The sequence below is a fragment of the Dipodomys merriami genome, unplaced genomic scaffold (assembly GCF_024711535.1).
Source record: "Dipodomys merriami isolate MVZ:Mamm:240054 unplaced genomic scaffold, mDipMer1.0.p SCAF_5, whole genome shotgun sequence".
Lineage (NCBI taxonomy): Eukaryota > Metazoa > Chordata > Mammalia > Rodentia > Heteromyidae > Dipodomys > Dipodomys merriami.
This window is the reverse complement of record NW_027206068.1, coordinates 25881456-25907752: the sequence shown is the minus strand read 5'-3', so window position 1 is coordinate 25907752 and position 26297 is coordinate 25881456. Positions and strand designations below refer to the sequence as shown.

General features: G+C 33.4%; 2 protein-coding genes across 2 annotated transcripts in view; one reads left to right on the top strand and one right to left on the bottom strand.

Moving 5' to 3' along the window:
* Positions 1 to 26297, bottom strand: part of Cog5 (component of oligomeric golgi complex 5) — a 207024-nt gene that overhangs the window by 148035 nt on the left and 32692 nt on the right. The window lies entirely within an intron of this gene.
* On the top strand, positions 11326 to 18744 carry Gpr22 (G protein-coupled receptor 22). The gene is made up of 3 exons (XM_069996234.1): positions 11326 to 11685; positions 12591 to 13609; positions 15255 to 18744. Exon 3 carries the CDS (start codon positions 15298 to 15300, stop codon positions 16597 to 16599), a length of 1302 nt encoding a protein of 433 aa, XP_069852335.1. The 5' UTR covers positions 11326 to 11685; positions 12591 to 13609; positions 15255 to 15297; the 3' UTR covers positions 16600 to 18744.

Below are 26297 nucleotides of genomic sequence, written 5' to 3'. Positions count from 1 at the left end.
GAACCCTCTAGGAAATAGGTCATCCAGATAAAATTCAACAAAGAAACTTCAGGACTAATTGACACCATACATCAAATGGACTTAACAACAGGTATCTCTAGAATATTCCACCCAAGAACTACAAAAGATACATTCTTCTCAGCAGTCCATGAAACTTTCTACAATATGATCATATTTCTACAAAGATTGTATTTTAGGAAATAAAGCAAGCCTTAACAAATAGAAGAAAATAGACAACTACCTATATTTTACCAGACCACAATGGAATAAATCTAGAAATAAAAAAATCAGAAAATATTCAAACATGCAGACTGAACAATAAATACACTGCTGAATAACAAGTGAGTCATTGAAAAGGTCAAAAAAAGTTGTAGAATCAAACGGAAGTAAAAACAGAATTTACCAGAACCTTTGAGATACAGCAAAGGCAGTGATAAGATAATTTTAGAGATATGGGCACTTACATTAAAGGAATTGGAGAGACCTCAACTAAATAGAATAATGCTGTGTCTCAAGCTCTTAGAAAAGTAAGCCAAATTAGTAGCTGGAAAGAAATAATAAAGATCAGGGCATCAATGAAATGAAGACTAAAAATTAATATAAGCAATAAAGCAAAGAGCTGGTTCTTTGAAAATGTAAATAACACTGACAAATCCTTATGCACACTAAACAAATGGAGAAAAATCCAAATTAATAAAATTAGAGATATTAAAAAGGACATATACTGAGAAAATTCAGAGGAATTATTACAGGATAGTTTGAAAAGTTATAGTCTAATAAACTGGAAATTCTATAAGAAATAGATAAATTTCTAAACTTATGTGACCTAAATTGACCTACGAGTATACTTTTTAAAAACTACTTAAGGAGGGCTGGGAAGGTGGCTCAGTGGTAGAGGGCTTCCTTTGCATGCCTGAGGCCCTGGATTTGATTCCTTAGCACCACATAAGCAAAAAGAAAAAAGCCAGAAGTGGCGCTATGGTTCAAGTGGTAGAGCGCTAGCCTTGAGCTGAAGAGCTGAGGGACAGTGCCCAGGCCCAGAGTTCAGGCTCCACGACTGGACCCAAAAAACAAAAAACAAAAACAAAAAACTACTTAAGGAAATCTATACCAAGTAATGAGACTGAAGCAATAATAGTCCCCCAACAAAGAACAGCTAAGGACCAGATGGATTCAGTGCCAAATTCAACCTTATCTTTAAAGGTAATATCAATGCTTCTCAACTAGTCTATGAAATAGAATGGAAAAAAATACTATCAAACTCATTTTGTGAAGCCATTATTATCCTAATCTCAAATTGGACATGATACAACAACAACAAAAAAAAATCACAGACCAATTTCCTTAATGAACATAAATTAAAAAATTCATAATAAAAACACTCACAAATGCAATTAAACAACACATTAAAAAGACTGAGTTGCTTTCCTTCCAAGGAGTCAATAGATGGTTCAACATACACAAAGAAATATATTATAGCACATAAGAAGGATAAAGGACAAAAGAAAAGAATCACATGTCATCTCGATACAGAAAAATCCTTTGACAACTGAAGAGCTGAGGGACGGTGCCCAGGCCCAGAGTTCAAGCACTACAACCGACAAAAAAAAAAATCCTTTGACAAAACAACTATTCATGATAAAAGATATTCAGAGGCTGGGAAGGTGGCTCAGTGGTAGGGTGCTTGCATGAGGCCCTGGGTTTGATTCCTCAGTACCATATAAGCAGAAAAAAACCAGAAGTGGTGCTGTGGCTCAAGTGGTAGGGGGCTAGTCTTAAGCTGAAGAGCTAAGGGACAGCACCTAGGCCAGAGTTTAGCCCCCATGATCGACCAAAAAAAAAGACATCCAGAAACTAGAAAGAATAAAGTCTATATATGACAAATCTATATAATAATATAAACATGATACAGGCCATATGTAACAAATTTATAGCTAATATTGTATGAAAGAAGAAAAATGAAAACATTCCTCCTAAAATTAGAAATCAAAGATGTCTACTTTCTCCATTCTTACTCAAAATAGCACTAGAATTCCTAGCCACAGAAATAAGGCAAGAATAAATAAAAGGGATACAACAGGAAATGTAGAATCAAATTATTCCTATTTGCAGAGGATATGATCCTATACTAAAAAGAGTCTAAGCACCAAAACACTCTTATATCTGACAAACACTTCAGGAAAAGCAGCAGGATATAAAAATAACATATGAAAAATAAGTAACATTTTTTATATACCAACAATGCTGGCCAGGAAAACACAGGAATAAAGAACACTGCACATTGTTGCTGGGAATGTAAATTATTGCAGGGACTAAGGAAATCAGTATCGGGATACCTTAAGAATCTGAAAATAGAATTTCTTTATGGTCCTACTATACCATTATTGGGTATATAACCAAAGGAATGCAAATTGGAATAAAATAAAGGCACCTGCACACCCATGTTCATAGTTGCACTATTTATAATAGCCAAGATACAGAAGCAGTTCAGGTGCCCAACAACTAATGTATGAATAAAGAAAAGGTCTCTCTCTCTCTCTCTCTCTCTCTCACTCTGTCTGTCTCTGTCTCGCTCTCACACACACACACACATACACACACACAAACACACACACAGAGGAATATTCAGCCATAAAAAAGAAAAAAATTGTTGTTTGCAGAAAAATAGATGAAAATGGAGATCATGTGAAGTGAGACAAGCCAAATTTACAAAGACAAATATCACATATTATACTCATATGTAGAATCTACACCTAAAAAGTATGGTATTATTGTAAAAAAGGGATTGTGGGAAGTAGGCTAGCAGATGGTGAAGGAAAGTAGAGGGACTAATACAAGGATGAATATTACAGATGTACATTACATATGTGTGTGAAAACAGCATAATGAAATCTATCAAAATTATTTAAAATGGGAGGGGAAGAGAACAGAGATTAGGAAGTAATAGAGGTGAGGTGATTTGATCTAAGTACATTTTATTCATGTTATAAATATCACAATGCAACCCCTCTATTAATCTGTGCTAATAAAATTAAAAATAAGTATCCAGGCAAAAATTATAGTGATAATAGGGAAAGGGGAGCATGTTTACCATTGAGGCCAGAGTAACAACCCCTGTCAATCTTTGGATGTTGCTGGAAACCTATTAAAGATAGGAGAAGAAAACAGAAGAATAAATTTTTTAATCCTGAAAGTCTGAATGTAGGAAAGAAATTCAATTTGTAATTGGAATCTGGGAGGGAGTTTAGAAAGCCCCCATCTCCAAAATCCAAAACATGGTGGTTGAGCACTCTACTTGTGAAAATATTACCATATCAGGTACAATGATTAATCCAGGCAAAAGAAAATTTTGCAAAGTGCAGGCTTTTTTGGGTCAAACTGTCTGTCTGGCAGCTACAATTTGTTTTTATAGTTTCAAGCCCCATCGATAGGGCTTTTAAATCTGCCAGCTTTCCAAAGGGAAGAATTGAAGGTTAGACACACATACACAAACACACACACACACACACACACACACACACACAAACACACACACACACACACACACACACACACACACACACACACACACACACACACACACACATTTAATCCAGAGACTTCTGGTTGGAGAATGGAGTGGTCCCATCTACTCAGTGTTTTGTAACTAGCACTGACACAAACAGGTACATCAGCTTTCAACTTCACTGTATTATCAATGAATTTAGCCTAGGTATTTACAGGAACTTCCATGGAGGACCCAAGTGAGCCAGTGGCTTTGCTTCAGGTGATGAAATAAGGGACTTTTTTTTCTAAAAGAAGTAGGTTCCCCCCCTTTATGCAAAGCCAAAAGGACACTGACCCATGGCAGCCTCATGTTACACAAACTATTATCCCACTGGGTCCTTCCCTTGTTAACGAGGAAGCCCAAGTTAACCTATCCCTAGATAGGAACAACAGTCCAGATAGTCCCAAGATATCTAATAGTCTCGTATTTAATCTTTTTTTTTAAATCTAAACTTCAATGCAATTTTGAATAACCAAATAAATATAAAATGTATGCTTGGTAAGAGGGAAGCTCAATACTAGACATTTGCCTATCATAGCAAAAAGCCCTGAGTTTGATCCCTAGCCCTGAAACAAAACAAAACTACAGCGAACTTTAGCAGTCAGACCAGGAATTAGAGGACAGCGTGAGCTACACAGAGAAGCCTACTTTTAAAACAAAACAAACAATTATAATAATTTTTAAAAGGCAGTGCACTTGGTAGCTGGGTCAGGCAGGTGGCACTGCTGTACTGAGAAATGGCCTGAGACTGAGCAGCCATCAAACCTTTTTTTCCTAGTATAATACATGGTGTACTGGATCACCTTTCTCCATGTGAATGAGACTGTCCTTTAACTTCATACATATTCATGGTGTAAGAACATAGAAACATTAATATGTTATAATACATAAGTATAATTATACATTTAGTATAGGAAGCCAGAACAGTATACTCTAAAGACCCAGAAATTCTACCCACACATCACCTTTTTTGAATGTGAGTGTCCTCCACCTTCGGAATACAACAAAAAGGAATTTGACAAACAAAAGCAACTACTGCCTAAGCTGCTAAGAGTCCACATTATTTCCTCACCAGGGACACAGGGAGTGGGAGTCCAGCTTGCAGGGGAGAGCTGTAGTAGTGGGAAGGCTGCTTTGCATTGGCTCCTAACTCCAATCCAGGGTAATGATGTCCTGGTCTCTAGTTTACCCCTACACACGCTGCCAATGTTTTCAGCCTCCCTTCAGCCACCTCCTATGCTTTTTCCTGTAAGACCACACATGGGGACTTGGTTATCTCTATCCAGTAAAGCTAGAAAAAGAGTCTGCATTCTTTCCTTTCCCTAAGTTTCTCTACCTCACTTGACTTTCAGATGAAACATGAAGTAGAGCAAAGTTAGAGTCACAAAGTATGGAAAAAACTGTTTTGCATCAACAAGCAAAGCTTTGTGTTTACACTCAACTTCAAGTGGCTGCGCACCTGGACTTAATTAATGACTTTATAATTGATTTAGTCTACCCAAAGATCTGTAACTCATTTCTGACACCTTTTAACTCTTGTGAACCCTTGATTTAAGAGCTACAACTATACTGCTTTTGCCTAGGTCTTGCTGCCTCTTTAATACATAATCATTATTCTATCCTTCCCTAGCTGAGAGTGAACAACCACCAAAAGACCATTCTAGCAGCTTCATTAATTCTACCTTTCACTTCTTAATGAAAAAATTTCATTAACAGATATGGAAGTTAATGCCTACATATTAATTGTCCACCAACTTAAACAAGAGCATTTGCTGCTATATTTTAAATCCCCTAAACCAGTCAGCAGAGCCCTGTACTTTCCCTTGCAGGAGGCCCTGTCTGTCAATATATCCTGAGCACCAAGAATGTCAAAAATTGTTAACCATCTTGGGTTTTATCTATCCTACTTATAAGCCTCGATGCCAGCCTGCTACTGTTTCATGAATGCAAACAGAATATATAAGATATGGGTCAGAGAAAAAGGGCTATATTATTAATTATTCATCAAATTCACCTGGCAAAGTCCCCTGGCAGAGGGACCTAAGTTGTTCTATACCGTGTGGGCTTTTGTCACAGCTAAAGAACCCTGAGCTTGGGGAAATTGTCATTTTTTATAAAAAGCTGAAGCTAGGCTGCACATTGGGTTTTTTGTGGGAAGGACTTACTACATCATCCCTAAAAGTTGCAACCCACAAAAACACAACTGTAGTAAACAGACCAGATAAAGAGCACTCAGGTCTCTATATTCTGGGCATACTCAACAAGAACATTCAGGGATACTTAGAGCCCACAGTAAGCTGCTTTATCCAGTATAATCCTTATTCAATAGAAACAAATTGTCACATGTGTTTCAGAAAGAAGTATTTCTACTGCAGGTAACATTTATTGCCTATATAGCAAATGCCATCGAATTTATTTTAAAAGTGTTCCAGACAAATAGATGAATTTACTACAGTTACAGGATACAGTCAATACACAAAGAACAACTAATTGGATTTTTTTTTTTTGGGGGGGGGGTGCGGTCATGCGGCCTGAACTCTAGGCCTGGGCGCTGTCCCTAAGCTCTTCAGCTCAAGGCTAGCGCTCTACCACTTGAGTCACAGTGCCACTTCCGGCTTTTTTCTTTTTGCTTATGTGGTGCTGAACCCAGGGTCTCAGGCATTCAAGGCAAGCGCTCTACCACTGAGCCACCTTCCCAGCCCCAACTAATTGGATTTGTTAATTAGGTGTTACTTCCATGGCAGTAAAGAGAAAATTAGGAACAAATCTACAAAAAATATGCAAAATGTATAGGCAAAGATCTACAAAACACTGATAAAACTAAAATAACTTAAAATTAATAGATACATAATATACGTATGTTGAAAGTCATTTTAGTCATTTTGGTCCATATATGCTTGGCATACAAAAACAAAATAGCTGGGCACCAGTGGCTCACTCCTAGCTACTCAGGAGACTGAGATCTGAGGATCGCCGTTCAAAGCCAGCCCAGGCAGGAAAGTCTGTGAGACTCTTATCTCCAATTAACCACCAAAAAAATGGAAATGGTGTGGTAGCTCAAGTGGTAGAGCACTCACCTTGAGCTGAAGAGCTCAGGGGCAGCGCCCAGGCCCAGAGTTCAAGCCCCGTGACCAACGCGCCCCCACCTCCCCCAAAAAAAGAAAACCAAAATAACATCAGTCTTTTTTGTAAGTATTTGAGACTACAAGGCAACAGTAATTGAAAATATATTCCTGAATATAGGTAGCATTAAGTCACAGTATTTAAAAACTAGTTTAGTAAATGCTTAAAATGCAAATGAATCATCCAATTATCCATTTATTCAAATGAATAATCCAAGTATTACAATGGATTTAACTGTAAATCTATAGTAGAAGCATGGCCTACAGCAGAATTCTAATTTCTGGTTCTACACATAAAGAACAGTAGCTTTCTAGGCCAATTGCTGGTGGCTCATGCTTGTAATCCTCACTACTTAGGAGTACAAGATAGTCATGTCTCAAGACCAGCTTAGGTAAATCATAAGACCACTCCTCAAGCAACAGCACTGTCACATAAACCTGTCACTTCAGCTACATGAAAGCTGAAAGCAAGAGGATCTCAGTTCCAGGCCAGCCAGGGGGGAAATGTTCCATGAAACCCCATTACAAGCACCTATAATCCCAGCTACAAGAAGCATAAAATAGGTTGCTTGTAGTCCAGGCACAAGCCAAAGCAAAAAGTGAGACCTTTATCTCAAAAATAACCAGTGTGCCAGGTGATGATGGCTTACACTTACAATCCAAACTACTAAAAAGACTGAGAATGAGAACTGCAGATACTGTAGCCCAGGCATAAAAATCCATGAGACTCTTATCTCCAATTAACCTGCCAAAATCAGGAAGTTAAGACATAGTTCAAGTATTAGCGTATGAGCTGTGAGGTGAAAAAGCTGAGAAAGAACAAGAAACCTGGAGTTCAAGCCTCATTACCAGCATAAAAATAATAACCAGGGTGCAAAAAAGCTGAAGCTATAGCTTAGCAGTACCGTGCCTGCCTAGCAAGCTCAAGACCCTGAGTTCAAACCCCAGGATTGAAAGGAGAAAAAAAAAAGTATCTAACCCATTTCAGACCACCACATCATAGTTAGATCATAGTCAAGCCCTTCAGCCAGGTCACCATCAGAATATAAGCCTCAGAAAGACAGGATTTGGCACAGGTTTCTGAAAATATGCAATCCAGTTGATCAAACTGACCTAGTTTTAAGGCAGAAATGAATTGGATTCTGCACAATAAGCTAGACTGGAAGAATTATGCAAAGAAAAGAGAACAACAGAAAAGAGAAATCAATATAACAGCACAAACATAGCTACTCTTATAACTGATTAAAATATATGAGGGAAAATTTCAACAAAATGCTTACTATTTAAGGGATATAAACAGGAACATAAGACACTCTAAACAGTTAGCTAAAAATGGGGAGTGAATTTAGAGAAAGCCACAAAACAAACATGTCAACAAATGTGTAAGAGATAGAGATTAACCTGTAGTTATTAGTAGTCATAAGGTCCAACGTCTAGCTTTCAAATAAGAAAATGGAAATGTGATGTTTGCAAATGATAAAAATATAAAGTTGAAAAAAATGAAAAATTTTAATACACGATTTAGGTGAGGTTTGTGGAATTTTCTGTTGAAAGTTTGCAATTTTAATGCATGTACTTTATTTAATACAATTAGGTTTTTATTGTTCTATGACAGATAATGAATCATCAATGTTGTTGACTCTCCACTACTCTAGCTATTCCCTACTTGATGGAGATTTAAGCAGATGGCACACTTCTATTTTCCTGGTAAAACATTTGTTGTGAAAGAAATTCAAAATTAAGAAGCCAAATGAAATTTCTGAATTGGTTTTAACCCTAAATAATCCTTTCTTCCCTGAGTTCAAATATACCAAAGAGTTCAGAATTAAATATGGCACATATTCATTTAAAATTCACCCTTTCTGAAGCAATATGGCTTAAGAAATCATTTTAATCAATTAGAGACTGCTTTTGCATATATAGTTTTCAAAGAGTTTCAGTTATAGTTAGCTCCAACATTTCACAAAGTTGAGGGTTTTTTATTTACAAACTCATAGAATCATAAAGAAAAATGAAGCATCAGAACTACTTGCAAGCTTACGCATGCATCTAATGTAAATATAAATCATTCTCATAGGTATTGTTACACAAATTTAGAAGACAAATGTCTAAAATAAAAGAATTCATATCAGAAAATAAGATATAAAATACAAAAATAACTAAAGAGAAAAACATAACTTTTAAGAAATGATTTTAACTAAGCTATGTTTTAGGATCAAACACATCTGTTGCTTAGTTAATGGAAAAACTAACTTGTTTTTCTAGGATTTTAAGTTAGTAAAAAATTAACCTATAAAATTATTTCATAACAAAATTTGGTTTTAAATCACATATTGTAGCATTTTGCAAAATTAGTATCTTATATGAACATAAAATACATTAAATGCCAAAATGTAGAAACTGTGGGTTACTATGGAAACAAGAATCTATAACCTAAATGTACAATTTTTCCATGAAAATAATATAATATGATTTTTGATCCAGTGATTCATATATTAGCATATTTGTTAAAAACAGAGGGCATTAGAAACATCTCATAAAAATTTGAGTAACATTTAAGCATCAAATTTGTGGTTTTTTAAAAAAAGTGAAATTACACTATGCTTTATAGTCAATTAAAGAAAAAAACCCTGTTATTTGTGATAGCTTTGATAACATGAGCCATAAGTCACCTGTACAGGAAACAGGCAGCAATGTCCAGCCTTCAGCTTTCTTCACTCAAATTTCCAGAACTCACATTTTGATGTTTCAAAATTATCAAACTATAATTTGGAAATGCTGCCTCACAGAGGTAATTAAAACAGTGAAATATACTTCAACAAAAAGAATAAAAGCTATACCATCACTTAAAGAAAACTTGAATTACCAAAAGTTATATAGGCAAATAGGGAGTAAACTTAGATTATCCCTTTCTCAGCTCAAGTACTATCACAATTTCTCTTAGAAAAAGGTACAACTACCCAGAAGGGTAGTCAGCAGTATTCTAACACTGTCTGCTGATAACCTACCTATGCTTTTTCAGGTCAACAGATTTCTACAGTGCCTTATTTGTTTGTTTGTTTGTATATAGATACATTTTGGCCAAAAAAAAAAACCCTAAATAAATACTTGAACTCTCTGGGAGGAAAGCACTATATATTCTTATAATAATAATAATTTTCTTATCCCCATCACATGCCAACATGTTTTCTCTGATTTCAGTTTGAAATTAAAAATAACATTTTGTATGTATTAGCGATTGTTCATGTAGCTGGCATTCTATCAAGATCTTTTTCCCTAATTTTCAAAATTCTTGAATAATAAATGGCACATTTTCCTTCTTAGTATTATCAAAGCCTTGACACCCAAAACTAATTCAGAAATTTCTAGAAATTCATAACAAAAATTTTCATGTTACCCTAAATTTTTATAGAAATGCACTCAAAACTCAAGTACTTGTCAGAAATTTCTCTATAAAATAAAGAAAAACATTTTGAAAAATATAGATCAGATTCCTAAATTTAAATTATTAAATTTAAATTATTAACTTTAGGAATATGATCTGTATAGATGACTAATGTTCTAATAATTCAATCATCAGTAATGTCTTCAATTTTATAAGTACAGAATCCAGCCACTTGACATACTTAAATCTAAAAATATATTTATCCTTGCTACTGAAAACAAACAAATTTAGAGGTAACCAAAAATGAATATAAATTAATTTTTAATTCATATGTTCAGTTTTTATACATTGGGTTTTTTGGCAGTCTATCTGAAAATAATTTAGCTTTTTAACTTATGAAGACATAAACTACAAGTTACAAGTAACTTTTCCTTCACTACATTAGCATCTAGCAACATCTATTTGCCAAAAGCAATCTATCAAGAAATGTGACCAAGCCACAAACAGAAATACCCAATTGAAATAAAATACTAATGGCAAATGGCCAGTATATATTTGCTAAATGAGAAGCTTCCTATAGGTAAAAATTGAGATTACTATTTCCCAAAAGGTAAAACAAAATATTAACTTTTAGTATGCTACTGTTAGTATGCTACTGGCAAGGAAATGTTTTAAAAATATTTTATGGTAAAATTACCGTGGATCAAGCTGATTTAATATTCTGAATGAATGAATGAAATAAAAGAATATCTCAATGAATTTAATACCTAGAGATATTCACAAGCATTTGGAATACATGATGATGACTTGAATACAAACAAACTAGTTGAAATTCAGTGTGGTTCACTGTAAAAATGTAGTGGGTTTCTATTTGTAGAACAAAGAAACTACACCAAAATTATATATAAATAGTAAAATATTCTCAAGTGCAATTAATGAGCCTTTAGTATATACATATATACTTTTGACTATATAAACCTTCCCCCTACACACAATAAGAAAACATCTCCATGCATTTTTTAACATTTGGCATCAGTGACCAAGAATCCAGAACAAAATACACATGTTTAAAAAAAAAAACTAATTTACTCATATTCTATTTAAGCATAACATACAAGCACTTATAAATTTAGTCTTTTAAGAAAGCACTCTTATATAAAACAGTAGGGTGGGAGGGAATCTCTGCTATACATATGAAGCACAGTTTAAGCCCAATACAACTGACCAATCAAAATTAGTGAATGCACTGCATCTCTCTGCAGTGGAGAGAAGCGACAAGGTAGGCTGTCATACTGCAAAAGCTGCTCAGAACAGGCTTTCCTCTGAAAACAGTGCCGTTCCTTTTTAAAGACTGAATCTAAATGTCTCTGGAGAGAAGAAACATTCTGCATTTTCAGATGCTTACTGATTGTGAGGAACCGCAGCAGCTTCAAAGCAGCACTACACGGTCTATACATCAGCAGTACTGCTGAAACAATGGCACCATACAGACACGTTTTCATTAAGGTCATTTCTGAAGAGACGTTTATAACCCTCTTCCCCTCATCCTCTACTAACAAGCAAACAAAATGAATCAATCAAAACGGGAAATGCTTCAACTACATCAAGAATTTATCATATCTTTAGCAGAGGTAAGATGTGTTCCTTATTATAGTATACAGTAGCTTTTAAACTATCACAGTGGGGTGAAATTACTTTTTAAATTTCAGCCTAAATTTTAAGAGTTTAATGTTTAGTTCTACTTATTGCTAAGCATGTAATTTTTAAATCTATTTCTCTGAAGACAAGATGTATTTTAATGTAAAATGTTTCGAATGGGTTAAGAATATTTTATTAATTCACCATGAAGACATCAGCTCTCAAGTCACTTCAGACAGATTTCTGATTCCTAATGTTATCTGTATAGTTTTTCTTAGTGTCCAAAAATGCTAATATTTCTTATAAGAACCAGTTTTGGTATCAATCTGTTATCTATTACTCAATTTTATGCTAGGATTATTAGCATGCTTATTCACTGAAAAAATATAGTTAATTTTTGTATTGCCTTTTGCTTCAACCACATGAGCAATTCATCAATAAAAATTCATTGTATCTTCTCATGAAATCTGTTTTAATGTGTTAAGATTCAACCGATGTTTTAATAATTAAGCAAGCTACAGTGTTTTTATAGTAGGAAACATTCAGTTTATTAAAAGAGGGAATGAGAGTGTGTTTAGTAGATGCTAATTGTTTATAATCTTGTAAAATTCAAGTTAGCTTCTTAAAAGACAGCAGGAATTAGTTTATAAATACAGTCTTTCTCTTGTGGCTATATTTACAATGCTAACTCTGTTGTTAAAGTAATCTATACAATCTCTGTTAGGAAAATGAGATATTTTAGGATTTAAATTTTATGCACATAGTTATGATTCTAGCAATAGAACTGCTTATTTTAAGAACAAATGGTGCATGGTTTTAATTTATCAGAATAACTTTCAATTAATTAGAAATTATTAGGAATCTTGTTTCTTAACCTTTCTTTTTCTTTTGTTCATAGGACCTAAAGCAGCTAATTCAGTATTTACAACTTACAATATGAAGAATGCATCTGATTGAGTTTCCCTAGCTCTGTGAGCTACGAACTGCAAGATGCACTTATAAATATGATTTTAAGAAACTGAAGAGTTAAAACCAAGGAATCAGTCTACAATACTGCTGGAATATTAAAAAATTAACAGTACCCTAAGAAGATGCTGAATACAACAATCACAAAAAGAAAATATAACTGTAAAAGGCTGAAACAAAATGGTGAGCATTTTTAAAGGAGGAGTTTACACTTGAACACATGAGAATTATGGAAGCTACTAATGTTGAAGAAACAATGAAACATGAATTCCAAAAAGGAGAATGTACCAACGAGCAAAACAAAGCTTTAGCAAGTGTTTTCTGCACTAAATATTCAGGATATTCTTATCAATTGATATGACTAATGGATTTTCCATTTGAGTTTTATGACCAATTATGTGTCATCTTCTAATGAAAACAAACCAAATTAAATAGCAGATGGTTTCTATCAAGAGAGCATGGACTGGATTTATAATGTAAAGCAAGTTATGTGATCAAGAAATCATTTCACAATAATGAGGACTGCTGTACAAACAGATTTACAATTATAACAAAAGGATGTCTAAATACATTTTGGAAGCTAGAAACCTTATGCTTCTCTTTTTCAGACACTATCGTAAAGAGACTCTATCATACATTTCCTCAAAGAAAAACATAATTCCTATCATTTGAGGAAGTTTCTCTTGGTCGTGACTTTTTAAGGTAAATCAAACACATAATATTATGTACTGTTCTTTAGCAATCCATCAGCCAACTAATCTCACAATTCATGCAGTTGAAGTATTGGAGAGAAAAATGAAAGAATTCCTACAAGACATGAGATAAAATACAGCTACTTCACTGTTCTCAGTGAACAATTCATGTCAAAATCTGTCAATGACATCATGTATCAATTCGTGAAAAACTGCCTGCCGTAGTGAGCTAAATCGCCCATAAGGTGACAGCAAACAGGTAGGTCAGAAGATGCATGCACCCCACTGCACTGCACCGTGTTAACATTTACCAGAAAGGGAGGGGGCTGATACTTTCTGTAATTGTCATTTCACTTGACATGATTGGTTTATTTAACTACAATCTGGTGTGACAAAGACCTGATGTTTAATATACCAACTCTGAAAATTTGGCATGCTTAAAATTTTCCATTTTTATAAGATTTCAGAGTAAGCTAAAACTTTTACCTATTTTGAATAAATATGCTTCTATTAATACTTAAATAACTCAAAAATATTATCATTTGTGTTTGAGATAGTATTTCCAAAATAATATGCAGAAATAAAATTATGTTCTAAACCTTGTCAAAGATAACATCAAATGAATGGTTAACATAAATTTTGAAAATTATTAGCTTGTATAGTTTGAATTTTATAGTCAAAATGCTGTACTTGAAATGTAAAAGTTTGCTAGTGATTTTTTTATATTGTAAACTGAATATACTGATTCACACAAATAACTCTAAACCCCTGCATATTAAAATATAATTTTCATGAATTAGTAAAAAAAAAGGTTTATTTTTAAATTTTTCCTCAAAAGTATACATGGCTGATGTACACAAAAGGTTTCACAGGTAATGTCTAACTTTAAAAGCTTCCTTAAAATATGGGCTTCAGAATACTTCTACCTGAATTATAGCTTGTTTTTAAAAAAAAAAAAAAACTTAAAAAATATTCTGACTGTAACCCTTCTGTACAGCATCTTTACAATAAAATAAAATTTAAAAACCTCTGATTAAACAAATAAAGTCAACTAGTATGTTTTGAACCACTTCAAAAATGCCTATTTCTTAGTATGTATTAAACTGCAACTTTCTTCTTCCAGAAGATAGAAGAGGGTGTGGTCGCAAAATAAATAATTTATAGACATTATTAGTGATGTAAAAAGAAAAAAAAAGCCTTGTAACTTTCACTTTGGCTTAATATCCCTTTTCTTTCCATTTTTATGTTTGCCAATTGTAAAGATCAAGTGAACATATTCACTGTGATATACAAAAAAAAATATCATTTCCTTCTTTTGTGGGAAATAACTCTAAATATTCCTTAGCACAATGCTAAATTCTAAGAGATTCCATCAACATGCACAAGGTAGTTTGAAACAAAGTAGCACTTGGTATATTTATCCTTTTAAATGAACACTTGCCCTGTTCAGCTGAAATCTCACAAGAATAATTACACCTACACTAATCATGCTAGAGCTTATTAAAATATCATTTACTTTATATCTACTCACAACATTATAAAATGAAATTTTAAGTCATCAGATTAAAATTAGTGTTGCATACTTGATAGTTTTATTATACAAAAGTACTTTTTCTCTAAAAAAATTTTTAAAAATCACATTTCCAAATGAGGCAAACCTCTTTAGTATCTTAAGCAATTTTGCATTCTAGGGGTCCAATCCCTAAATAGTTATTTTTTCAAAAGAAGATCATTTCCTCTTACAGTAAAACAAATGTAATCTTGATGTTTTATCTCCACATTTCCCACTTACACTTTACAAACTTAAAAAATAAAGGTGTACAATAAAAAGATGGTTTGTTTACATGTTTTATTCATCATTTAAATTGCCAAAATCAAATAGTTTATTCTATTTCACTTTCTAGGCAAAAAAAACAAAAACAAAAAAAAAACAACTGCTCCAAAAGAATGTGTCTCTCTCCTGTTCTGGAAATCAACATGCAGTCTGATTCTAACATTACAGTGCGAGATGACATTGATGACATCAACACCAATATGTACCAACCACTATCATATCCATTAAGCTTTCAAGTATCTCTCACTGGATTTCTTATGTTAGAAATTGTGTTGGGACTTGGCAGCAACCTCACCGTATTGGTACTTTACTGCATGAAATCCAACTTAATCAACTCTGTCAGTAATATTATTACAATGAATCTTCATGTACTTGATGTAATTATTTGTGTGGGATGTATTCCTCTAACTATAGTTATCCTTCTGCTTTCACTGGAGAGTAACACTGCTCTCATCTGCTGTTTCCATGAGGCTTGTGTTTCCTTTGCAAGTGTCTCAACAGCAATCAACGTTTTTGCGATCACATTAGACAGATATGACATCTCTGTAAAACCTGCAAACCGAATTCTGACAATGGGCAGAGCTGTAATGTTAATGATATCTATTTGGATTTTTTCTTTTTTCTCCTTCCTGATTCCTTTTATTGAGGTAAATTTTTTCAGTCTCCAAAGTGGAAATATATGGGAAAACAAGACTCTTCTGTGTGTCAGTACAAATGAATACTACACTGAACTGGGAATGTATTATCACCTTCTAGTACAGATCCCAATATTCTTTTTCACAGTTGTGGTAATGTTAATCACATACACCAAGATACTTCAAGCTCTTAATATTCGAATAGGCACAAGATTTTCGACAGGGCAGAAAAAGAAAGCAAGAAAGAAAAAGACAATTTCCCTAACCACTCAACATGAGACTACAGACATGTCACAAAGCAGTGGTGGGAGAAATGTAGTCTTTGGTGTAAGAACTTCAGTTTCTGTAATAATTGCCCTCCGGCGAGCCATGAAACGACACCGTGAACGAAGAGAAAGGCAGAAAAGAGTCTTCAAAATGTCTTTACTGATTATTTCTACGTTTCTTCTCTGTTGGACACCAATTTCTGTTTTAAATACTACAATTTTATGTATAGGCCCAAGTGACCTTTTAGTAAAATTAAGATTGTGTTTTCTAGTCATGGCTTATGGAACAACTATATTTCACCCTCTACTATATGCTTTCACTAGGCAAAAATTTCAAAAGGTCTTAAAAAGTAAAATGAAAAAACGAGTTGTTTCCATAGTTGAAGCTGATCCCATGCCTAACAATGCTGTAATACACAATTCCTGGATAGATCCTAAACGAAACAAAAAAATTACCTATGAAGATAGTGAAATAAGAGAGAAATGTTTGGTACCTCAGGTTGTCACAGACTAAGGAAAAATCTAAGTTTCACCAAATCTATATTGTGAAAGGTTTTAAATTTAAATTGTAAAAAATGGAATTACTGCCAAATATAAGGATACATTTTAAGTATTGGTTATGTTGTAAATTTTTAATGTGAATGTCGATATTAGGTCATATATATTCAATTTCTTCATTACTTAATGTATTTGTTGCATGGCAGTTTGTTAAAGTATATCATGTGTATATTTTGTCATGATTATGTCCATCACAAAATATCATGTAAGTCATATTTTCTAAAGAATAAATACATAGCCTTAAAGCAGTGTATAATTTTAAAATATAATGGACACAGGTATCTGCTTTTTAAAAAGATATAATGTGTATTGTTTGTAATCCACAACTACAGATATATTTATATGATGACAGCTAGAGTAACATTTAACATGAAAAACAAAGTTACAGGCTCAAAACAGTCAAAGTAATTCAAGGGTCTTTTTTACCACTATATTTCCTAATATAATATACTTACTATATTATTTGAAGCATCAAAAATAATGAACTGTGTATAAAATTTCATTCTGTCTTTTGAATGTAGAAAATCCTAAGATATATATTAGTATTTTAAAATTTTTGAACCAAAAATAATCCTGTATATGTATACCAAAATAGGGAACGTTTAAAATTCATGTTTACTATGAAAAAAAATTGATTTTTTTCTAAGATGGAAGATACTATACTTATAAAAATAAACTGAAAAGTAAAGAGTTGGAAGAAAACTATAGCAACAATGGTTTTCTTCCTTCCCTCTCTGCCTACTCTAAGCCAAATGTTATAGGTTAGTACAGAATGCTGACAAAAGAAAAGTACATTAAAATAAAGTGATTTTTAACTTGAACTCAGCCATTTTTTATAATGGAAGTTAATTATACCAACCCCCATACTAGGAAGAGGAAAAAAAACTTTTCTATCATTGTAGGAAAAAACAAACAAAGCCAACTATTTCTAATCTTGGATACATAATAACTTTAGAGTAATACAATTTACACAATGTCCCCACACAATCTTTAAAGTATGGCAGCTTTGTTGCCACTATGAAAATCATTAAAGTAACTATGAATCTTGCTACTTTTTCTATTCACACATGTAATAATTTTAAATACTTTTCTCTCCATTCCTCAATTCATGTCAGTAAATTATGAAATTACCAATTCTAACTACAGATTATAAGCATTGGGAATTTCTTCTCAAACACTTCTCAATTCCATAGTATAATAAACTGGCAATATGTGCTAATACCATCAGAAAGTAGTATGTTATTTGAACCAAGATAGTTCTGGCTACATTGTAACTGATTAGTTGGACAAAAAAATAACAACATTGTATTCACTAAATCAAGTAATAGCTCATTTTTTAAATAAAAATGATCTTGCCAAACAATTCAATAATGTATCACTTTTATACAAATAAATGGGATTCAAATAACCTAGTTTACTAAACAACCTAGCACCGCGGGAAAATGACCACCATGCAATAGCTTAAATTTATTGAGGCTACTGGCATATTAAATAGGGTTTTATAACTTATAATAATGCTAGCATACTGTCAAATCTTGAAGACCCATTTCTTGTCTTTTTAATCTACTTTTTTATGTATCTAAAGAAATATTTTAATTTGACAAAATGTAGCTTAAGAAAGTAAAAAGGTTTTTTTTTTTGAAACAAGGTAGAGGAATTATTAATTCATAGATAAAAGTATTAAGAAACTTTTCATTGAATAAATATATCTGGCATGGAATATCTAATATCTTCACACTTTAGAGTTCATTTTATGTGGACTCCAAAGGATCAATTAAAATTTCTTTCTGTATTAAATATTTTTAATCTTTAGGTTTATAGGCATGCCAAAGAAATCAGGATAAAAACAGATTTTTAATAGATTTGCCTGGTGTTTTTCATGTACTTTCATCGTCTATAACAAGAAATAAAATTTAAAAAATATCACTGGCAAATATTATAACTCTGCCCTATTGCCCATTTGACACTGAGTGAACAAGTAAACAATTTACTCACAATCATCTTTCAGGCAAGCAAAATTATACCCATTGATTTACAACAAAGAAAATGAATACCTACCAGAAACTTCTAATAGTCGTGTGTGTGTGTGTGTGTGTGCGTGCGTGCGTGCACTAGTCCTGAGGCTCGAACTCAGGGACTAGGCACTGTCCCTTAGCTTTTTTGCTCAAGGCTAGCACTCTACCACTGGAGCCACTGCTCAACTTCTGGCTTTCTTGGTGGTTAAGTGGAGACAAGAGACTCACAGATTTTTCTGCCCAGGTTAGTTTCAAACCTCAATCCTCAGATCTCAACCTCCTGAGTAGCTACAATTGCAGGTGCAAGCTACCAACGCCCAGCTCTAATAGCTTATTAATTAAAACTAAAATATTCCTGTGTTAAAAATTCAGTTTTCATATTAACAAGTCACAAATGACTGCAACTATTTCCCTCTGACTAAATAAGACAACTTGTTTAAAAAAAATTAAATTTCATACTAAGGAGCCACCCTCAGGATTGTTTTTTTACACAATATTCACTTTATTACTAATAATTTTGCAAAAAAGCATCCATGCTCATTTATCCAGGGATATAGCTCAGAGGACATGCTTGCCTAGTATGCACAAGGTCCCAGAGCCACCAATACAAAGGTAACAGAAAACTTGATACAGAATATTACTTACAACAGCATTTTTATATCAATATGCAATACATCCCAGACACTTATTTCTGTGTCAACGGAGTCAATTCATAGGAATTTAGTCATGTGTTAGTGGCTCATACTTGTAATCCTAAATGCTAAGTAGAAGTTGAGATGATCATAGCCAGGCAAAAAGCTCTCAACATCCCTTCCTGACCAGCAACTAGGTATGCTGTCATGCATCTGTCATCCCAGATTCAACAGGAAACCTAAAATGGGAGAATCATGATCACGGTACAGGCACATACCCAAGCAGGAAGTAAGACCCTATCAAAAAAATAATTAGCACAAAAGAGCTGGAAGTATAGTTCAGCAGTAGCCTAGGAAAGCACAAGGCTTTGAGTTCAAACCTACCATACACGCATACAGCATACACACACACACACACACACACGCACGCACGCACGCACGCACGCACGCACGCGCGCTCCTAACCAAATATGCGCTCCAAATATAAGCTCCATAAAGTATGAAAATGCATACAAGCTTTTTTTGTCTTGTTTGCTGTATTAGTAGGCTATTATTCTACTAAAAAGATGCTCAAATCTATTACAAAGATTAAAGTTATTACAATTATACATTTTAAAAATGCAATTTATGAAAGTGGTTCAAAGTGGAAATGCACTAGCCTTGAGCAAAAAACTTCAGGGACAGTGCCCAGGCCCTGAGTTCAAACCCCACAACAAACCAAAAGAATAAAAAATTTAAAAAAACATTCACTATAATTCTGTACTTGAAAATCATAGTAATTTAGTTTTTAGTTATGTGGCATTTTTTTAATCTCTTCTATAAAATTACAACAAAATCTCAATTATCTATGTGTTCAAATCAGGCTTTTTATTTAACTGAGGTTAGACTCAAGGGTGAAAATCTAAAATCATAACAGGCTACTAGTAGAACTTTATTATATATAATAATTTCAAGATTACTTTCCAGTCAATCAAATTGCTAGGTTTATTTACTTATTTATTTACATGTTTAATGACCTAGAACTTCTCAGCTTACTTGCTTGGCTTACACGCTACCTACCATTGGAGCCATGCCTCCAGTCCTACTTTTTGTGGTTGTTTTAGCAGTGAAGCCTCAAGGACACTGATGTCCAAACTGTTCTCTCAACTTCTTGAGACTCTGGTGCCTGGCTTATTTTATTATATTTTATGATTATATAAATTAAGTAAATTTTGTAATTCAATTTATATTTGAAATCTACACTATGCAAGATATGATGTCAGAGATCTGAATTAGAGAAATAGGATTATGACCCTCAAGAGAGTAAAACCTAAAAACAAGGTATATGTCAATTATTCCCTAACCAAAATGCTTAGAAACAAGTTTTTTTTCAAAGTTTGATATATTTGTTTATACTTAATGATATATTTTGTAGATAATACCCAAGTCTACATATACAATTTATTTATATTTCATACAAACCTTATACATATAGCTTAGAGGTAATTTTTTACAGTATTTTTAATTTACCTGCATTTCAACTAAAACCCATCAGTGCCAAATTTTCTCCTATGGTATCATGTTGGTACTAAAAATGTTAGAGATTTTGGTTCATTTGGGGCTTAGGGATGCCAATGCTAACTTAAAAAGTATGAAAAATATACATAAAGGAAGAGGCAGAATATGGTAAATGCTATAAATGAAGAGTAACATGAAGTGGGACCATTAGATAGAAGACATTACATGCCAGCAGTAATACATGAGAAGTAAGGAAATATAATAAAAAATGACCTTCCAAAAATTTTAGTGAAATACTAATATACAAATAGAACTTAGTTATTTTTTAATGAGGACAATGTAGTGTCTTATAGTCCTCCTTCCACCATTTTTAACCCTTCAATTGTTTCCAACAATAGTCCTTCTGGTCAGCTGAAAACCCCTACTGATTCTGTCTTCAATTGTGGATCTCAGCTTACTTACCAAGACAAGGACCTCAATAATTGAAGAATTATTCACTTACGGTTTGCACAAGCACATGGATAATAAGAGCAAAACCAAAAGAAATTTTTATGAAAGCAGGAAATTCAGTAAAGTAAAAAAAAAAAAAAAAACCATGATTCAAAAGTAATCTCATTATTGGAAACTATACAAAATAAAAATTTCAAACTATTTAAAATTATCTACTTTGAACCTTCTGTTTACTCTCATATTGAACACATCTTTGTTTTCAAGGTAAACAGAATAAGTTTATGTGAAAGTGAAAGGAAAGCTATGAAAGGAAAGCAGGAGACTCTCTATTTGGGGAGGTGCCCCAAAGAGGCTCTTCTTGCATCTCTTCCCCTTGGTACTTTGTAACGATTGCTTGATGATCTCATTGAGTAACACATAAAAAATTCTAAGGGCTGGGAAGGTGGCTCAGTGGTAGAGTGTTTGCCTTGCATGCCTAAGGCCCTGGGTTCGATTTCTCAGCACCACATAAGCAGAAAAAGCTGGAAGTGGCACTGTGGCTCAAGTGGTAGAGTGCTAGCCTTGAGCTGAAGAGCTGAGGGACAGTGCCCAGGCCCAGAGTTCAGGTCCCACGACCAGCAAAAAAAAAAAAAAAAAAAAAAAAATTCCAAACACATAATGAAAAACACAAACATATATGCAGCAGAAAAACACAAACACCATTCCTCGCTTTTCCTCCTAATTACTCAATATGAACAGTCATCAAACTCACTATATATATCTTCCTTGTTCTCTGTTAATGCTGAATCATTTTAAATAAGAAAATTAAAGACAGGGGGCTGGGAAGTTGGCTCAGTGGTAGTGGTAGAGTGCTTGCCTTGCATGCATGAGGCCCTGGGTTCGATTCCTTAGCACCACATAAGCAGAAAATAGCTGGAAGTGGCGCTGTGGCTCAAGTGGTTGGGCGCTAGTCTTGAGCTGAAGAGCTGAGGGACAGCACCCAGGCCCAGAGTTCAGCCCCCACAACCGACAAAAAAAAAAAAAAAAAAAGAAAAAAAGAAAAGGAAATTAAAGACAGTAATATTTCTAAGAGATGGTATTTATAAACTTCTTTATTTGGAAATTTGCTTCACTCTATATTAAAGATCATCTTGAAAAATGTAACAAATGTTTATAGTTCTTAGTTTGGTAACTGTAGTGAGACATTTATTTGAATAGAAACAAGAACCAAGAAATAAAACCTGAAATATTTCTTTTCTTCTTACCTGCAAATAAAATGGGGAATAAGAAAACTAAAAGTTTTGGAGACTATTTTCATTATATCTCAGCGATGGGTGCCTGAATGAATTCAAATTCATTTGGAAACCACAAGAACTCCAAAGAAATTCTACATGAATTGACTTGTACTAAATGTTAGAGGAGAAAAGGATGTAGTGCCCAGATGATATTTTAAGAGAAAAAGGAATAATGAAACCCAGATAAGACTGAAAAAAGATTTAAACTACTCAAAGATTCTTAGCCAACTCTGATTTGTGGATCAGAGTTCACAGAAGAAAACTAATTTGAATACTAACCTTTCCCTAAAAATTATTCAAAATGATGGAAAGACACTCTAGTTGGCAGACTGAACATAGGAAGAATATAATAATAGCCATTGCATCCTAAGAAGAATAAATGACTATGAAAGTAGTTTGTCAATGTGTGGAACACAATAATATTAAGGTAAGGAAAAAGTGGGAAAGTGGGTCATATAAAACTGATTATCTTTTAAGGAATATTCATTTTTGTGTGAGGAACAGACAGGCAAATTTAATGGCAATACTTCTCCCTTGTTTCACAGTAACAAATGTGAACATGACCGTTAGTATCTCTATCATTCTAGCCACACAGAAGTTTTCAAACCCCAATAAGCTGTAACCTGGTTTTCAAGTGTGATAGCTTTGTGCTTCCACCAGCAAGTGGTAAAAAGGGCTGTCATTCCTGTCACTGCCACCAACATTAAATCTCTACTACTAACAAACCCTGAAGCATCAAGTAAGATAAAGGAGAATTGAGTCTGTCTGGGATCAAGGTCATTTTCTACACCCATTCCATTAAAGTGATATGTCTTATTTTTCTGAGAGGTATTAAGCATGACACACTTACCAAGGCACATCTACCAATTTTTCAGGATGAAAAGAAAACGTAGCAAACAGGCTAACAAAGTTATGAAAAAAAAATGTTTCTCCTCAGATATCTAAGCCATATAATACTAGAAACAAATGGAAAACATACCATTTTAATTTATAATAAAAATTTTAATGACAATGCTAACAAATACGTGTGTTACCCATATTAAACAGACTGCTGGAAGAATGGGAAATATAAACAGGACTGCAGATAAACATGAGACAAAGAGTAATATTATTGGGTATTTTAATTGGGCATACTATACTGAGTGAATAGAGAACTCAAGATGTGTATTTCTTGCTTATACTCATGCCTTATGACCACTGAAAATATAAAAAAATCAAATTTATATAATTCTATACTAAAAGTTTTCTAATTCTAAAAAAGTACTTACTTTTTCTTTTGCTACAGCAAAATGCCAGCAAACTATAGCTAACTTTAGAAAACGATCATAAATTCACCTACTAAAATACATTATACTAATGTATGTTTTCATAATGCTTCCCCCAAAAGTATCTAATACACACTAACTCATCATTAAACATTCATGAAATAGAAAATGAGTAAGTGAAACTTCTGACTCTACTTTTTTACCTTACTTAAAACACTGTTTCTCAGAATGTAGTAAACCTTTGTCACAGTCTTCTACACTACTTGTGTAAAATGCCTATTCCTGCTCCCCACCAGGAAATCTCTTAGATTGTAACAATTAAAAAATGTTTTTAATAAATACTTCCAGGTGATTTGTTTGCTCAAATATGTAAGAACTACTACTTTAACGCTAGAAATAGTGGTACAAGCTAGTAGACCATTTGGATAACTCACAAATGCAGCTCTGAACTCAATTCAAATCATACTGTCTTGAGAAAAAAATTAAAACTTAATCTATTTTAAATTTTGATTGAACTGCATACATTATAATCCAGCAATACCTTAGCCTCTTACAGAGAAAACTTTTATTTGCAAAAAAATGTTTCCTTTAAAAACCATCCATACACATTAAAAAGACAAAACAGTACAAAACATGAAACATAATACCACAAAAAAACTTGTATTTCATGCAACCAATTATATGGCCATTACTCATCATTAAATTATCTCAAATATTAGCTGGGTGCAGTGTCATATGCCTGTTACTTTAGCTATAATATGAAGCCTAAAAAATACATAGATTGTGGTCCAGTCATGATCTGGTAAGACCCTGAAACTGGAAGCAGGATTCATAGGTGTATATATGTCTACTTTTCTTGGAACAAAGATTTACAAAATCAGTAAGATCCTCCAAAGATTGTATATTCCAAAAACAAAACATAGTAGAAAAGTAAAATTTGTAACTGTCATATTTAACAACACTCTACAGTATATTATATTGTCACTATTTTTCAGATATATTCAATAAATTAAGTGAGGTATTCAACGATTTTCTGATAAGTGGACTTAAGATCATTTTGCCCTACTGGAAGTTAATGTAAGTATTCTGAATTTGCCTAAGGCTAAACTATAATGTCAGTAGGTTATTAGGTAAGTGAAATTTTTAAGTTAAAATATTTTCATTTTAAAAGGAGTTAGTAAGAATACAAGTTAGTAAGAATACAAGAATACAAGAATACAAGTAAGAATACAAGAATACAAGGTTAAGGTGCACTAAGGTAAGAAAACTTTAAAAATCATACAATTTTAGATATGACTCAACTAAATGAGAAAGTAAGTAACAAAATCAGAGTAGGGAAGATGCCAAGCATAAAAACAACAACAAAACCATAAAACCCTGTATGAGTCAGTTATGGCGGTATACACTTAAAATCTCAGATATTTTACAGACAACAATTGGGAGGATCAGCCCAAGGGAAAACATTAGTGAGATTTATCTCAAGAAAAAAAGAGTAGTGTTTACAGCTATATTACATAGAAGATAATTGAGACTTTTAAAAAAATCAAAAATAATTAAAGCAAAAAAGGCATAGGTGGCAAAGTATCTGCCTAGCAAGCATGAGGCCTTTTTTCTTTCTGTACTGAGGAAAGAAAAGGAAAAGAGAAAGAAGAAAAAGGAAGAGAGAAAAAGGGGAGAAGGGAGGAAAGAAGGGGAGAAAGGGGAGAAAAGAGGGAGGGAATAAGGACAGAGAAAGGTGGGGAAGGGAAAAAGGAGAAAGAAAAAAGAGAATAGAGGGAGGGAGGGAGGGAGGACAGGAGGCCTGCCCACCCTATATGAGATAGGCATACTGGATATCTTCAGTCCCAGCCCTACTAAGAATCATTAGTTCAGCTATGCAGTGAGATCTTGTCTCAAAATACAAATGAAACATGAAATAGAAATGTAAGTATTTATCATTTAAGCCCATCATTTTTATAAGCCCTACGCTATAAATTTTTCCCTGTGCTAACCAAAAAAAGAAGATGGGAGATAATTACCTGATTCAGAATTAGTAAAATTTAAAGCTTAAAAACTTAAAATCACCCTAACAATTACTGGTTCCAAGGCCAGAAGCAGCGTCTTCCATGGTTTTTTTTCAGACATAATATATAAATCATGTTTTCTACAACTATAAACTAATCTAAGTTTTATGTGATTGCTTTTATATCACTGAATATTTAAAAAGAGCCCAAACAATGAGGCAATAAGAAAACTCATAAGGCTGATTATAATTATCCTCAATGTATAACTCAAAGGAAAACTGAGTAAGAAGAATTGCATGGAAACAAATAATATAATGTTGCTCAGACATAATCAGGATTGTTGGCACATACCTACAATCCCAACACTGGAATGGCTGAGGCAGGAGAAATATGAATTCAAGACTAGTTAGGTTACATATAAAAACCCTGTTACAGAACAAAACAAAACAACAACACCCACCAAAGTAGCCAGACATAAAATCCTCAATAATTCTGGTTTAATCTAAAAACTAATTTTA

Excerpts from the sequence above, each read along its gene's own strand:
- Gpr22 (XM_069996234.1), top strand. The coding sequence starts at position 15,298 with ATGTGTCTCTCTCCTGTTCTGGAAATCAACATGCAGTCTGATTCTAAC.